Source organism: Bombus vosnesenskii, unplaced genomic scaffold, assembly GCF_011952255.1.
Source record: "Bombus vosnesenskii isolate JDL3184/JDL3185 unplaced genomic scaffold, Bvos_JDL3184-5_v1.1 scf7180000013370, whole genome shotgun sequence".
Lineage (NCBI taxonomy): Eukaryota > Metazoa > Arthropoda > Insecta > Hymenoptera > Apidae > Bombus > Bombus vosnesenskii.
The window spans coordinates 35305-50468 of NW_022883003.1; the positions used below are offsets into that span (position 1 = coordinate 35305).

The 15164-nt window shown below is 29.4% G+C and overlaps 5 protein-coding genes across 12 annotated transcripts; 3 read left to right on the forward strand and 2 right to left on the reverse strand.

The window, feature by feature from the left end:
- The first annotated feature begins 130 nt into the window (after positions 1-130).
- Positions 131-2528, forward strand: LOC117237419 (GRIP and coiled-coil domain-containing protein PFC0235w-like). 2 transcript variants are annotated; one of them, XM_033501361.1, is made up of 6 exons: positions 345-512; positions 583-1251; positions 1308-1408; positions 1516-1729; positions 1789-2016; positions 2102-2528. In XM_033501361.1, exons 2-6 carry the CDS (start codon positions 1165-1167, stop codon positions 2492-2494), a joined length of 1023 nt encoding a protein of 340 aa, XP_033357252.1. In that variant the 5' UTR covers positions 345-512; positions 583-1164; the 3' UTR covers positions 2495-2528. The 2 variants fall into 2 exon arrangements, with proteins under 2 accessions (XP_033357251.1, XP_033357252.1); XM_033501360.1 differs by lacking the exons at positions 345-512; positions 583-1251 and adding an exon at positions 131-244.
- A 61-nt stretch (positions 2529-2589) lies between these two features.
- On the reverse strand, positions 2590-3475 carry LOC117237420 (COA8 family protein CG14806, mitochondrial). The gene is made up of 3 exons (XM_033501362.1): positions 3265-3475; positions 2993-3190; positions 2590-2921 (listed from the first exon to the last, which is right to left on the reverse strand). Exons 1-3 carry the CDS (start codon positions 3328-3330, stop codon positions 2721-2723), a joined length of 465 nt encoding a protein of 154 aa, XP_033357253.1. The 5' UTR covers positions 3331-3475; the 3' UTR covers positions 2590-2720.
- Positions 3476-3546: 71 nt separating this feature from the next.
- On the reverse strand, positions 3547-9393 carry LOC117237417 (transmembrane GTPase Marf). 6 transcript variants are annotated; one of them, XM_033501358.1, is made up of 14 exons: positions 8753-8894; positions 8188-8276; positions 7473-7557; positions 7242-7368; positions 6778-7171; positions 6596-6703; positions 6259-6279; positions 5776-5929; positions 5564-5702; positions 5173-5486; positions 4805-5100; positions 4564-4731; positions 4292-4488; positions 3547-4206 (listed from the first exon to the last, which is right to left on the reverse strand). In XM_033501358.1, the coding sequence occupies exons 2-14, from the start codon at positions 8203-8205 to the stop codon at positions 4002-4004; spliced, it is 2226 nt and encodes a 741-aa protein (XP_033357249.1). In that variant the 5' UTR covers positions 8206-8276; positions 8753-8894; the 3' UTR covers positions 3547-4001. The 6 variants fall into 6 exon arrangements, with proteins under 6 accessions (XP_033357249.1, XP_033357248.1, XP_033357245.1 ...); XM_033501357.1 differs by having other exon boundaries at positions 8188-8279; XM_033501354.1 differs by lacking the exons at positions 8188-8276; positions 8753-8894 and adding an exon at positions 9262-9393 and having other exon boundaries at positions 7473-7759.
- Positions 9289-10642, forward strand: LOC117237421. Of its 2 annotated transcripts, none has more exons than XM_033501363.1 (2): positions 9289-9372; positions 10083-10642. In XM_033501363.1, the coding sequence occupies exon 2, from the start codon at positions 10185-10187 to the stop codon at positions 10608-10610; it is 426 nt and encodes a 141-aa protein (XP_033357254.1). In that variant the 5' UTR covers positions 9289-9372; positions 10083-10184; the 3' UTR covers positions 10611-10642. The 2 variants fall into 2 exon arrangements, with proteins under 2 accessions (XP_033357254.1, XP_033357255.1); XM_033501364.1 differs by lacking the exon at positions 9289-9372 and adding an exon at positions 9798-9934.
- Positions 9392-12684, forward strand: LOC117237418 (probable 28S rRNA (cytosine-C(5))-methyltransferase). Its single transcript, XM_033501359.1, has 6 exons — positions 9392-9554; positions 9763-10033; positions 10997-11253; positions 11314-11429; positions 11494-11666; positions 11734-12684. The coding sequence occupies exons 1-6, from the start codon at positions 9429-9431 to the stop codon at positions 12537-12539; spliced, it is 1749 nt and encodes a 582-aa protein (XP_033357250.1). The 5' UTR covers positions 9392-9428; the 3' UTR covers positions 12540-12684.
- Positions 12685-15164: the final 2480 nt, after the last annotated feature.

The window sequence follows — 15164 nt, forward strand, 5'->3', positions numbered from 1 at the left end:
ACGAATGCCCAATAGTTTCATGTGTATCATTTATTACATTACCTATTTAAATGTCAGTAATTTAAAATTTACAAAAAGATATAAATTAATATTATGATAAATATTTCTAAAGTGTTAATTAGAATTTGGAATGTACAATATTTCAACGCGACTTGATGCCTTGAATAGACAACTCTTAATTATTTCTAAATTGCAAAAGATGGATGGAGAATGTAGTGTGTATCCCACAACAGCATGTAAAAAAGTAAATATAACATAACACATAAATTGATTCAGGAAAATAGTAATGTAGGAAAAATTATATTTTATACAGTGTAACGTATACAATAACATTGCAAAATATTATCACTGTGCCCACAAAATTTTATCTTCAAAAGACCAATGCAGTAGGTTCGACTGCACTGAAGAATGCATATCACATGATAGTATTAAAAAGAGAATACCATGTAATGTTATAACATGCAAAACACGCAAAAAATTACGTTTTTATAAGAAGGTTCCCTCAACTGAAGGTATATCAGTATCACTAATCCATGCAAAGGATAGTATGTATTAACATGTTAATATAAAATTGTTTATTAGTTCATACAGATTTGAAGGATGAAGTTAATATAATGAATGACGCAATTGGTAAAGAGTTGAAAGAACCAGAGAAACAAAGTAAATCTGATCAAGTAGACTTAACTTCACAATTTTATAAAATGTGTACTCAAGACAAAATAATTGATACATACGAAGAGAAAAGCGAGCAAACCATTCCAACAAAAGATAATTTTCGCACTGAATTAAATATAAATAGTTTGGACTCAAATTATGTGCAGAATGAAGCAACAAAGCAGGAAACATTTCAAATAGAAATAGATGAAAGCATTTCAAATGAATTAGGGAAAATTGATTCCATTATAGAAGATATTTGTGCAAAAGACAAGAAAATTTTCGAAAGAATTCAAAAGGTTTTATTAAAAATAATAACATTTGGCTCTTTAAATTCATATAATACGTAATTTGTAGGATCTTTTAATTGAAAAAATACGCACTAAAGAACTTGAAAAAAGATTGAAATCTTTAACTTGCAGTCTAAATTGTTTGAAAGAAGGTAGTGAACAAAGGGCAGCTTGTTTAAAAGATGTATTAGTAACAGCTGAAGAACAAAGAAATGTTGCAATGGATTTAGTGAAACAATCAAAAAATCAAGCAGATTTAGTCAAAACAGATAGGGATGAATTATTAAATGAGATTTCAAAATTACAAGTATGTACTTGAGAAAAGAATAATTTTTATTAATAGTAAAATAATTATCTTTTCAGCAACAGGTAATCGAAGTTGCACATAAAAATACAGATCTGCTGCAAGAACGTGACAATTTAAAGAGCAAATTACAATCTTTATCAGAGGATGAATCTAAAAGGTAATTTCAAATAATTTTTAACATGAATACAGGTATTAGTTCTTGTTTCTTTAAAATGTAATCTAAGAATCACTTTAGATATTAAATGCATGCTTCAATCATACAAGGTGTGAGGAGGTTAAAAAAGAAGTGAATAGAATGAAACATGCTGTAAAAGAAAAAGAAAATGCTTTAAATAGAGAGAGAGCAGAATTTATGGATATGATTTTAGAACTTACAAACGTAATTAATATACAAAAGAGACGAATATGTGAAGTAAGTGGTATATGTAATAGTCAACTACATAGCATACATGAAAGAAATGAAGAATTATCTCAAAAGGTAAATTCAATAACAAGCATCAAATTATGATTTTATACTAATTTAAGTTATATTGGCAGAATATCGAGATATCGGAGATGAAAAATATGTTACAGTCAAGTAACTCTACTTTTAAAGAAATGGAAGAGAAAATAGATCATTTGCAATATTGTTTATGTGAAGAAACAACGACTTGTAACCAGCTGAAACAAGAATTAGAAACTTTCAAGGAAAATCATTTATCTGAATTGAGAATAAAAGACAAAATTATAGAGGAACAAAATAAAACAATTTCAAAACAAAAGAAGGTTTTATATCCATTAAAGTAAATTTATTAAAATAATTTTAAATTTAAATTAAAATGTTGTATTAACAAATATCTATCTTTATTAGTTATTACATGACAGTGAAGTGATGGTCCAGCAAGTTGCTTCCGAATTTAATGAGCTTAAAGATGAATTAAACAAAGAAAGAACGAAAAATGAATCTTTGCAAATAACATTGAATGAGAATGATACCAAATTAAGCAAGATATATTTATCGCAATGTGAAAAATGTAGAACACTTATAGTTGAAATAGATTATTTAAAAAAAGAGAAACAAAAGGCAATAGCACTTGCAAAATTTGCTTATCAAAAGTTGCATCAATCTATGAAAGAGTATAAAAAGAGACTCATTTGTGAGAAACAGCAACACAGGTACATGGCATTGATTATTGAGGAAAGAGAACATGAGATAGGATGTTTGAGGAATCAAATTTGTCAGAATAACATGAGAATTATTTAAAAAAGAAATAGTTATGTAGTATGCAGACAATTAAATTTAGTTGTAATTGTTTATGTGATTATGAAGTTTTTTAATATACTCAATAGAATTATATATGAATAAATATTCACTAGTATTTATTTATATTGTAATATATATATTCTGCTTCTGACAACTTACAAATAAAACTTCACATTGTAAATATGTACAATATACTATGTATAATGATAATGATTAATACTGTAAATTATCTAAATTTTAATTTAGATATTCTTACTCTGATCTCAAGGAATAGTAATTTAACATTTCTTTTATACCATGCGATATTATAATTTAAGTGCATCTGCCAATTTTTATCTAAAAATTCTTTATAAAACACTGACATATCATCCGCAGTAATTGACGTTTTTCCTTGTGCTTTTAGAGTTTCTTGAAATTGCTTACGTTCCTATAATACATTCAATAAATTAAAATTTGAAACATATTTCATAATGATGTTATGTAAGAATTATGTTACACCTCTATGAAGGTACTATTATGTTCCGTCCAAAAATTTTGATTCCAAATTTGCGTGTCTTCTCTGGCTTCTCTGAATTTTTTTTCTAGCAGGCTTTCATCCTCAGATTTTGCAAAAATGATCGGCCTTAAATTCGAAACCGGATCAGGCGGTCCGATTAAATCAGCTTGTACAGGAGCTTTTAGGTTAGAAGATACCTTCTAATTAAAATGAAAATAATGAATGTTCACTAAATCGACAATAATTGGAATGACATACTGAATGAAGAACTTACAGCACTAAACAATCGGATTGCATAGTTCCACTGTTTTATTTGAACGTAATTATACATTCGAATCATTTCTGAGGTTCACACATGTTTTACGAGGTTATGTTTCTTTCGGTCATGCGTTTCGTTTAGACTTAATATATCATTCTACGATGAGATAAACTTGTCCTATATTTGTATGATCACACTGCATAGAACAATAAAAAAACACGAACATAATTCTTACTCAATAAATAACCTTTTATTTATATAATAACATAAGGTCTTTTATAAGTATAATCTAATAAATCTAATTTCATTATTTTATTTACTACATAAGTAAGATTCAATTATATCTCTGTAATAGATTTGAGTATAAATCAATATGTACTTCGATTTCATATTTCAAAACACTGGCGCTATATTTGTAAAAAGATCTGTTTTAGCATGATTTATTTGATGAAATAAATTATAAAAAAAGAAAAAAATTAAAAAATTTGTTGTAAGTCTATTGATGTAAGACATTTTGTGCTAATCCCTCTAAAAACAAATTATCTTTCTTAAATTACAAAAAATTCAATGTTTTAGTAAAAACATTCCTTCTATATGCATAAATCATTGTTTCAGGAAACATATCCACAGATACATTGATTAGTACATTGATAAGTTGTATTAATTATCATACATGCATAGACATATTTTCTGAAACAGTGATGTTCATCAATCTTTTGTGACTCATATTTCTTAAAAATGACATTCAATGCTTAATTTAATGACTTTAAATATGCTGCATTGAATAAATCGAGCTCGTTTGTTAAATAATTAGCCTTATTTCGTAAAACTTTAGCACTACTAGTTGCTTCCTCTAGTATTCGTATTGTACTTGCAATATTTTTTAGTTCGGTATCCATTTCGGATGTTGTTTCATCTACTAAATGACACAGACGTGCAAAGGTGCTAGATAGCTCTCTGCAATTATATATAAATAATATTAAAATTAATTTTGCGATAAAGTAAAAGTAATAATAATTCAGTAAAATAAAATAAAACTCACTGTTGTACTTGATGACTGCAATTCGCAGACGTGAGATCCACTATTAGTTTCAACTTTTTTGTAGCATGAGATACGTACTGACGTTTAAACTCACGTTCTTTTGCTTTATTAGTCCATGTTAATCGTTCATAGAGATATAGAGCACCATAAATAGCACCGGTTACTGCTATAAGTCTCCAACCAATTGTTTTTAACATCTTAAGCAAACAATTTCAGTAAAATAGATTTCATCCCTCAATAAAATAGATGCTTTTATTGTGTAATATACTTACAAATCCAGCAACTATAAGTCCTCCCATAGTTCCTTGAGATGTTATAGATGCTATTGCGATTCTAGTAGCCAATGACAAATCGTCTGATCTTGGTTGATGGTTTGGAGTACTTGACATAAATTTTATAGAATCAACGCTTTCTGCAGGGGACATAATTGCTGGTGGTATCTACGATTATACAGATTAAATAACAATTTTATTATTACAAAAGTATTTTATACTATCGAATAAATTATCTTACCTCCTGTGGATAATTAGCAATGGTTAACTTCCTTCCCTGTCTTCCCGCAAATCTATTAATTATGGCTGTAATTCCCCAAGAAAATCGAAATTCTAAATCTTCGTGAAAATCTGCGCATAGATTATCACAATTTAATCTGTACAAAATTTCGAATGGTTCTCGTCTTGGTAAAATGTTTAGAGACATTTGTCTCTTATTCTCTGGCAATAAATTTGCCATTCGTTCTGTCATTTCTCTCTGGGAGTTTTCAATATTCAATGCCAATGCCGTACTGAGTCTTGCTCTTAAGTTGGAACCTATATAAAATTATAAAGTTACAAATTTTATAAAATAAAGATATGGTGAATAAATCAAAAAAACAATAATACCTAAGCCATTTTCTACGTGTGTATGAAGTTCCCGTTTATATACATTTAGAACTAGTGGGTCGGTATGGAACGGAACACTAAATTCATCAATAAGTACAGCTAATCTACGAATTTCTTCGCTCAGAGCTTTAGACACCCTTTGTTCTACATCCTCCACCATATGATGAATTTTGTCCTTCATTTCTTGAGTCAGCAACATTAATTGTTGTTCCGTGTAATTTAATTTATCATGGACATCTTTCTTAATACACAATTGTTCATTTTTCATTCTTTGTGTCCTATCTAGTATTTCATCTAGAGTTTGTCGTATTTCCCTGAAGAAAGTATATTTGATTTTATGCACTGAAAAATAAATATTTAGATAGAGTAAAACAGATAATAAATTATTTACGTAGCAATATGTTTTCCACGTTGAGAATGCTGTTCAAATTTCGTTTTCACAGCAGACTTCGAAATACATTCTTCAAATTTTCGTTCAAAATCTTGAAATTCGAAATACCGATTTTGAAATCCTTCTGCTAGCGCACCATCTACAAAAAGTTTCAAAAATATTAAAAATAAATAATTAATACAATCCATAAATAAAGAAATCATGTGTCTTACTATGAGCAGGTTGACCACGTTGTTCTTGCATACGAGCTTGAAGAGTTTCTTTTGCTGAAACGAAGAAAACTCGCTCTTCAGCATCTTTGGGTGTGTAGACTTTTAATTCTCTTGACAAGAAATCGACAGCCCGCTCTTGATGTTGTGCCCTTACCTACACAAATGTAAATTGTAAATAAACATAAGTTACATTATAAATTGTAAAATAATGTAAAAAGCAAGAAGCACATAGTCAAGTTTCTATCACATACTATAAGCATTGAATTGATGCAACTTATTGCATTGTTAAAAGAAGATTCTATTTAACTTAATTTTAACGAGTAATTTTCCATGCTACAAAATTTGTGCACATTGTGTCTCTTGCATAGTGCATAGACTTTGCTTATAATTAAAGTTATATATATCTTTCTCAAAAAAAAACATTTTACAATCAAGAAATATGAGTTCCACTATACTTAAAATTTACCAAATAGAATAACTTACCTCCTTCTGCTCTTTGACCAGCTAAAGGATAAATGGGGTATTATGTGAATTATTTAAGTAAAGCTGCCACTGCATACAGCTACTTATTAAAAAAATTTGTGCTTCACACATATACTTTTGAATACACTAATATTAAGTTGTTTATGTGCAAATGGATTTGGAAATAATATGTAGTACCAGCTTTAATAAAAAAAAATTCAGAATCTTCTTATATAAAAAACTTAATTCATTTTTAATGAAGTATATTTAAAAATACTTTTTTAGTGGCTTTATAATGCTATATTATTAAACTTATATTTACATAATATCTGTTTCTATAAATTTATATAACACATACCTGTTCGAAAAATTCTGGTTCTGAAGCAGATGCATCCCATCTATTATTTAAAATGAAGATATTTGGTTTAGATAATTTTGTAGATACTTTGTGAAAAAAGTTCTTTTCCTGTAATTAGACTGTTATAAGTACATACAACTAGAAGTAAAATGGTGTAAAATTCAACAACAGTGGATACATACTGTCACCATTAAAGTAGATTCAGCATTAGCCACGAGCACAAAAACATCTGCATCCAAACAATGTTTGTCAATCCACTCATCCAGATTTGGTGTCACATCCACTCCAGGACTGTCGACAAATACTACATCATCTCTTAATAACAAACATTTTTCTTTTGGCCAAAATATTCTCACTAAATGACTTTCACATAACTTTTCTTTGCAGAGAGCATGACCTAATTGACCAACTGATTGAACAGGTTGTTTCTCAGTGGTTCCTTCTGTAATCAAGTAAGCTTCACCATTATCTGAACCTTCAACTTGTAAGAAGCAATTTGTTGTATGTCCTATGCCACTTGGTAAAATTTTATCACGTAACATTGCGTTAATAACTGTACTCTTTCCATTGCTAGTTCTGTAATATTTTGTAAGATATATAATTCAAATATGGCTAATACCTTTTAGCAATAATTCTAACAATATACCTTCCAAAAAATGCAACTTTCATGTGATCTCTTTTAAGTACATCTCTAATTGCATGAACCTTATCAACATAGCTATCAATTTTTTGTGCTTCTTCTGCAGTGACAATATTACGTTCAGCTTGCAATGCTACAAAAATAATTTTAGTAAAAATGGTTTAATATCATAATTTGATCTTCCTAAGATCATATTTTCATATTCAAAATCTTGTATATTTCAAATGAATTACTTACATTTCATAAATCCTACAGTGTCCTGCACATAGTCTTCTATTTCCAAAAATATATCATTGATCTTTTTCTTGGCTTTAACAAAAATCTGAAGGGGAGAATTATCAGTTCGTATATCTGTCGATCTCAAGTGGCTGTCTCCTCCAATCATGGACATTGTACGATTGATGTAGGCAGCCATAATTTGTAATTTACTTTATTGTGTAAGTAATATGTTTGGCAAAGTAAGAAAAAATACAGTGCAATATTTTAGGCAGAACGATGATGCAGTGCACAGCATGCAGGATCAACTGAAATCATAAAAAAAGCAATAATTAAATACCTTCTAAGAACAATTTCTATCTACATGATTAAATATACATTTTATGAACAATTGCATAGAATCATAGGGCACTTACTAAATATATATAACAAAACACATATAATAAGCAACATTTATTTAAATATGAACATTAAACAAAAAAAAAAAAAATAAAAGAAAGATAACATTATAATATAGCACAAGGAAATTTTAGTATATTAAGAACAATACAATGTGACATATCAAAATACTATGCACATTTCGGTACTGAATTTTTATATGCTTCTAATGAGATAAAAGTTTACATTTAAAAGTCCCAAACGCTTGTGTGCAATGTATACACATATAATTAACTATATGAAATGTATCACACATAATAAGCATTATAAAACATTGTAATATACAAGGCAAAAAAACCTTTTTGTCTTTAGTCATTGAAGTGTCCTTTGTTGTAATATGAATGAGATGTAAGTTTGAATGTCTCCGTTAAATCAATGCCTCCAAATCTTCTAGAACAATTTATCATCATCTTATAACATTTTTATATTAAATTTAGTATTAATACAGAATATAATTTATATATTCTGTAAAATATTCAAAGGAATAATTTTAATCGATCTTTTTTATAAGTCATATAAAATTACACAACGAAGTGTTTTCATTCTCATATTGAATGAATTACTTAAGTCGTTACTTATATCAATTGTGATATTTATAAATTCTGACGATTTAAAGTATACGTTTCATACAAAATGATTGCAACAGATCTTTCTACGTCTTTATATTTCACTTTTAAAATAAAAGCACGCATTACGAAGCGCGTTAATGCAATAATAAATATCACTTATTTATTATTCAAACATCTCTATTAAAGGAAAATAAAAACTAGTTACTGAAAAAGTTGAAAATACACTTTTCGATCATTTGCCGAAATCTAACCTATAATAAAATTTCATTTAGTCCAAGAAAATTGTCATCTTACCGTTAATAGTTAGGACTTTCCTGATATCATATTTCTAGTTGAATATGTTTTTAATCGTACGCAAAACAATGAAAAACATTTCGTGATTGCAAAGTATCTAACGAATTAGAGATTAGATCGAAGTACATTAAAATAAATTCACATGTGAACTGGTTGGTAGTGGTAACAAACACGTGACATTCTGTACAAAATGAAGGCTTATTTTTAAATATCATCTCATTCTCCTTATAACTGCTATGTATTTGTCAGTAACATTAAATGATTCATACATATATAAGTTTATTACAATTTGAAAATTGTACATTCTTTTAAAAATTTAATTTTTATTAGAATCACTGAAGTCGGAAATTGTTTTAGTAATCTTAAATAAACTGTCACGCGACTACTAATGTCGAATTTATTTGCGATAAAATTGTAAGAAATAATAATAAATGTATTTATAAGAATACATTACATATTTAAATTTGGTTTTTTGTGAAGACGATTTTTTCTTTTCATGCTATAATTACAACGTGTTTGGTAGATTGTGCGCATCTCCTAATGACATGGCGGACATTATTCTATTTCGTCTTGCGTGCACGAAACACATATCCATATAGAAGCCAGTAATTAATCGAATAGTAAGTGATCAAAATTAAATTTGATATTACAAAGTACTATCTTTTGATGCGATAACATGACCAGCGGATTCGTGCATTCCATCAAAGTTCCAAGACTTTATAAATCTGCTGCTAAGATTGTTCAGGAGGTTCGTGAGAAAGGTGGTAGTCTTAAATCATTGATTTATAGACAAAAACATCCTGTAAGTTAATATCTAATAAACATATTAAAAGAAAATGAAGTAATTAAACTATAGAAAAATTTACCGAATATATAACTATTTTGAATTCATCGAATAACTGATCACTTTTCTCATTTCGGAGTATCATAGTCACATGGTTTTCGAAAGAGTACATATTTATTTATGTTATTCTCAAATAATAATGTTACCTTTTTGTTTAATAATATAGAATGTGTCCGCGATATATTCTTTATGCCTCAATACATTGCAAAGAGAAGAGCAGTTAGATCATCTTATAAAGAAAACTCATATATTAGTGAATGAACCTCGTTTGCAACCGTGGTTAGCAAAAATCCTGATAACAGAATTACTTTGGGGAAAGAAGGCCTTGAAAACTGAATGTAAACCTGCTCAAACTATACTTGCGTATGAACAAAAATTTCGAGAAGAATTAAGCAATATTAGTGACATTGATGCGGTTCAAAAACCTCATAAAACAGGTAAAATATATTGTATTTACTTATCAATGAATGCATATTATGTTTACAGAAATGGGCCATTCGTGTGCAGGAAAATTAATAACCACATCTGATCTCAAATCTAAGATATATTAAGTCAATTTCTTTGTAAGAGAATTATATATCCAGATTGATGGTTCTAATCATCCGTAACAACCGTATACTTACTAGCCGACATCCTAGAATTAAAAGACTTTTCTCTTATATGGATAAAAATCAACAAAAAGTAAATCAAAAAGAAAGTTCGTTTGATCAGAACAAAGATCAAGGACCAGTTATGACTTTTGTAGCTATATTGGCGAAATTGTTTTTATACAGCATTGCTATGTTTACTCTACCATTTGCTGCATTTTTTGGAGTACAGCATATTATGAAGGTTGAATTTCACATAGATAGATTCATAACAAATTGCATTTCTGTGTTTGCTGCAGTAATTACAGTAAATTTAATAATAGCTTGTTATGTTTATCAGGCACTTCATGAGCCTGACAATGCTAGTGAAATCAAAGCAACTGCAGATCAACCTTCTAAAGATAGTTTAAATGAAAAAATTGATTAGATATTAAAACAAATGTATTTATTCTGCATATATATATATATATATATATATATATATATATATATATATATTTATATATATATATATATATGTATATATATATATATAAGTATATATTTTTTAATATATATTAATAACATATTAATATTAATAACGTATATAATATATTTGATATTTGTAGTAACTATATATAGTAAGTGTGATTTATATATTTCTATATTTTTTATTATTATTGTACATATATAATAATGCCAGTAGCAAATATAGTAATTTACTATGTATTTAACAATAAATAGTTTAGTAAGAAAGCACGAGTTTTACTTTACATCCATTATAAAATCAGTTACCTTCATGCAATTGCTAAAAAAGAATCTCACTTTTTTCAGTAAAAAAAGCAAGATATGTTCGTATCAACACTTTATTAGTGTCACTAGAAAAAGGGATATCTTATTTTCAAGAGGAGGGATGGTCTTTCATGCCGAAATGTCCCAGTTATATAGAGCATTTAAATGTCATAAAAAATTTAAAAAAGCCAAATTTTATTCAGGATTTTCATATTTCTGAATTACTTATTTTTCCACCTGACACAACTTTTCACGATCACCCTGGTTATCAAAATGGAGAAATTCTTTTACAAGACAAGGTAATTTCTATCAAAAATGATAGACAATTAATATTTTAACCATTTTTTTTATATCTTCAGGCTAGCTGTCTTCCATCACACCTGTTAAATCCAGAACCAGGGTCTACAGTACTTGATCTATGTGCAGCTCCTGGAATGAAATCATCTCACTTAGCTGCAATAATGGGAAATAAAGGGTGAGACCTATTATGCTATTTTGTACTGAGTATTCTATAATTCTATTATATATGATGTTTCTAGAAAAATTTACGCAGTGGAAATTGATGAACGAAGGTACAAAACATTATGTGAACAAGTTAGAATAACAAATGCCACTTCTGTAGAGACTGTTAATAAAGATGCATTAATTTTGAACCCAAATGAGTATCCCAATGTGGAATACATTCTAGTTGACCCAACATGCTCTGGTTCAGGTAGAGTATATATAAATAAATATATATAAATAAAAATGTTTATCGTAAAGAAATTCTTTTATCATAGGTATGTTGGATAGACAGATAGTGCACGGCAATGAAAAATGTGACCCACAGCGCCTCAAACAATTACAAGCATTCCAAGTTTTCATTTTGCGACACGCTTTATTAAATTTCCCGAATGTGAAGAGGATTGTTTATAGCACTTGTTCTATTTACCCAGAAGAAAATGAGCAAGTAATAGACGAAATTCTTGAAAATGTACAAGACGCATACAAGCTTTCTCCCGTGAAGGATTTGTTAAATCAAAACTGGCTAAACTTCAGTTCGAAGAAATATAATTGTTCAGATAAATGTCTTTATGCTAATTCTGTCATAGATTTGTGCAATGGTTTCTTTGTGGCTGTATTTGAACGAAACTTTGATGTGCCACTACCAGAATACAAACGAAAAGGAAACGTTGCATTAAATAACAGAGAAGTAGAAGAAGTAGAAGAAGTAGAAGCGTTACACCTTGAGAAAGCAAATACGACACGGAAGAGAAAAAAGCGCGGGAAAAGGAAAAGCGCGAATCAAGGACCTTCCAAAGACGAAGAAAAGAGTGACAGCATAAGTATTCTAAACGTTTCTTCTGATTCGGCTAAAATCGTCCAAGAAATAAACATTGATAATGATAATGATTCGTCTCAAAATGATGGCAATGAGTCCTGTCAAAATGACGACGATGAGCATTCTGAGAAGGATAACGAAGTTGCTATTAAAAAGAAGAAAAGGAAGATTGAACGAAAGATTATGCAGTTGCCTCGTAAAGGTCTCCGACTATCACTTCATAAAGAAGTCACATTACAGAAAAAGAAAAGGAAAACCCTTTAAAAATATAACTTATTATTCTTGAACGTTTTTTTATTGTTCTTACGTAAAATATATTGAGATCTTTTATATTGGATTTGCAGAAACAATAAATACATACTGTTGAATTAAAGAAAGGAACAGGAATAAAATACGAATAAAATACAGGAATAAAATAAGGATACGTTCTTTTCCTTTCTTCTTTATTTTGCTTTTTGTCTGTGTGATACCTCTTTAGTTATTTTTACCGTTATTTCGGATAAAATCAACGTCTTTTTATCGTGGTAGTGTCGTGCAACTTACGACCACGGCACGAAATCAAAAACACGCATCACGTAACCGATACTACAATGTTATGTCCTTCAGACCGAATACGTTAAACTCTACAATAATTTATACATATTGTTTAGAAAAAGATAAAAAAGAAGTAGGTAAGGTAATTAATTTAAACGAAACCATAAAATTACATATCAAATATTATTACTTTTATTTCTCTTTAATTTCATCTAATTCCTTGTTGGCAGGTAAGGGCTTTTTGTGAAAAAGAACAGTAGGTTAAAAAATTAGTTAATAAATTACCATGTATTCGTACTTAATTCAATATTTTTCGTTCCATGATCCAAGAACACGAGAAATGGTTCGTTTCAAATATAAAATTCGTTCAAATATCATCCAAAATCTCAACCACAAGGATACCGTTAAAACGATCCTAATAATCCTTATGATGTACATGATGTTTCCTCAATGAGCGATGAAAAATACGCCTTAGCCACGTACCAGCCTTATCTTGCCATTCCCGGAAACAAATGCATTCCATGTGAACGTTCCTGTGCCTCGTTGCGTTGACCTACAAGGTCTTTGAATACCTTTAGATAAAGATCTTTTGATAAATCAACCTCTTATGAATCGTGGTAATATTTAATGATAATATGATAATGATAATTATGTATGTATAATATAGCCACGTGATTGCATCATTAATTATATGCATGATAGCTGCTTAATACGAAATTTTCATAATTGTTTTTGAGATGCGAATTTCATCCTGTGATATTTTTCTCAATGAGTATAAATATTGTCAAGTTTATTTAAATTTAATATTGTAAAGGTAGATAAAGACTATAACGTGATTGCAGTAGTTTATCAGTATCTATCGAACCTAGAAATTCATGAATCGTAGTAGTGCAAAGAGGGACATGAGCAACGCTAGTTAATGTATCACAACAAGCGTATATCTTAAAGGCAAGGAAGACAGGCGATGGCAACAGTATAAGTGGAGGCCACTCAACTGTAGAGTGAAAGCTTCGAGTAGATGCCACAATGCAAATACGTTATAATTGTACTGTAATGATTATTTTACTTCAAGATATGTGTTACGCTTATAAACCTGCAAATTGCCGTTTATTAGATGTACTTTTCACAGAATTAACAATTTAGCTTTCTAGAACGAATATCATGAATAAAAAAAGATAATTCATAGAAAAGATATTAAAATATATGCTATTGAATGCAGAAACTATATCTCTCATATTGTTTTTCTTGATAAAAATGATAACATTTAAAGCAATTATTGTTTTTTATACTCTTCTGTGCTTCTTTAATAATGCGCGCTAATTAAGTTCAGTTTTTCAGGCACGCACCTTCGTGACATTTATGGAACAATGTTGGATATCATTTGAGCTTCTTATCTTTATCGCAAATACGATACTTTACCACCGTTCTGAAACTGTATAAAGAAAGAAAAAAAAAGAGGACGATTGTAGTTTTCGGCCAATGGTTCTTCCAGTTTTATTGTAAAGTCGATAGTATGAAGGGAGACACGGCTCTGTCTGTTGTTTTTACTCGATTGCCCGGAAAAGTTTCGAGTATCGCGTGAAATCATCGTGGCACATTTTTTTTTTATTCTTCTGGACTAAAAAAGTTTTCCCTTTTTCTAATGGCTTGCCCCTTAATCGGATATGGGTACTTCCGTGACACGAAACCCGTTGACCTGCTTGGTCCCTATGGATTTCCGGTAGCTTTCAAGCGTGCAATCAGCAATCATTTCAGTAAGACAAAACTGCTTTTGTTTGATATTTATTTTATAGCATTCAACTCTTCTAACAAATAGCGGATCTAAGTGAAACAAATATTAAATAATTAGATACAAAATTAAATAAAATGTTACACTTGTTACTTTCTAACTTCACCCTCCTGAAAGTATGGAATAATATTAGAATTACGACATATTGCAATAATATTAAAAATACAAAATAAAAAAGATTCTAAACTAAAAAGTGTTCTAGTTTCGGAATTAACGACGACTTTCCTCCCCTTTTTTCAGTCGAGTACATTTCCAGACAGAAACAAACCTAACAAATTTCAAATAGTCTAATAGAGAGAAAGTTGAGATTCGGTGTTCACCGAATCCCGCTGATTCACGCTTACTGTGATATACGAGCTGCTCGGCCACTCGATTACTTAAGTGGTTGAAGAACGAATCTGGTCAGCCGCCTTCCGTGGCGAACACGCAACTCCACCAAAGTATCGACTATTCGCCCCTCCGTGGACGGAATATTATAAAGATGACCACTGTAATGCAACAAATCAACTTTACGATGTGAAATCATGAAATAAATACAATTAAAAATTATATCTCGAGAAATATTT

Excerpts from the sequence above, each read along its gene's own strand:
- LOC117237419 (XM_033501360.1), top strand. The coding sequence starts at position 131 with ATGTACAATATTTCAACGCGACTTGATGCCTTGAATAGACAACTCTTA. Across the intron at positions 245-1,307 it reads CCACAACAGCATGTAAAAAA|CAACAGGTAATCGAAGTTGC; the intron begins GTAAATATAACA and ends TTATCTTTTCAG. Across the intron at positions 2,017-2,101 it reads CAATTTCAAAACAAAAGAAG|TTATTACATGACAGTGAAGT; the intron begins GTTTTATATCCA and ends TATCTTTATTAG.
- LOC117237420 (XM_033501362.1), bottom strand. The coding sequence starts at position 3,330 with ATGATTCGAATGTATAATTACGTTCAAATAAAACAGTGGAACTATGCA. Across the intron at positions 3,191-3,264 it reads CAATCCGATTGTTTAGTGCT|AAGGTATCTTCTAACCTAAA; the intron begins GTAAGTTCTTCA and ends CATTTTAATTAG. Across the intron at positions 2,922-2,992 it reads ATAATAGTACCTTCATAGAG|GAACGTAAGCAATTTCAAGA; the intron begins GTGTAACATAAT and ends AATGTATTATAG.
- LOC117237417 (XM_033501354.1), bottom strand. The coding sequence starts at position 7,650 with ATGGCTGCCTACATCAATCGTACAATGTCCATGATTGGAGGAGACAGC. Across the intron at positions 4,732-4,804 it reads TTGCTAATTATCCACAGGAG|ATACCACCAGCAATTATGTC; the intron begins GTAAGATAATTT and ends GTATAATCGTAG. Across the intron at positions 4,207-4,291 it reads TGCAGTCATCAAGTACAACA|AGAGCTATCTAGCACCTTTG; the intron begins GTGAGTTTTATT and ends ATATAATTGCAG.
- LOC117237418 (XM_033501359.1), top strand. The coding sequence starts at position 9,429 with ATGACCAGCGGATTCGTGCATTCCATCAAAGTTCCAAGACTTTATAAA. Across the intron at positions 11,254-11,313 it reads AAATTCTTTTACAAGACAAG|GCTAGCTGTCTTCCATCACA; the intron begins GTAATTTCTATC and ends TTATATCTTCAG. Across the intron at positions 11,430-11,493 it reads GCAATAATGGGAAATAAAGG|AAAAATTTACGCAGTGGAAA; the intron begins GTGAGACCTATT and ends TGATGTTTCTAG.
- LOC117237421 (XM_033501363.1), top strand. The coding sequence starts at position 10,185 with ATGGTTCTAATCATCCGTAACAACCGTATACTTACTAGCCGACATCCT.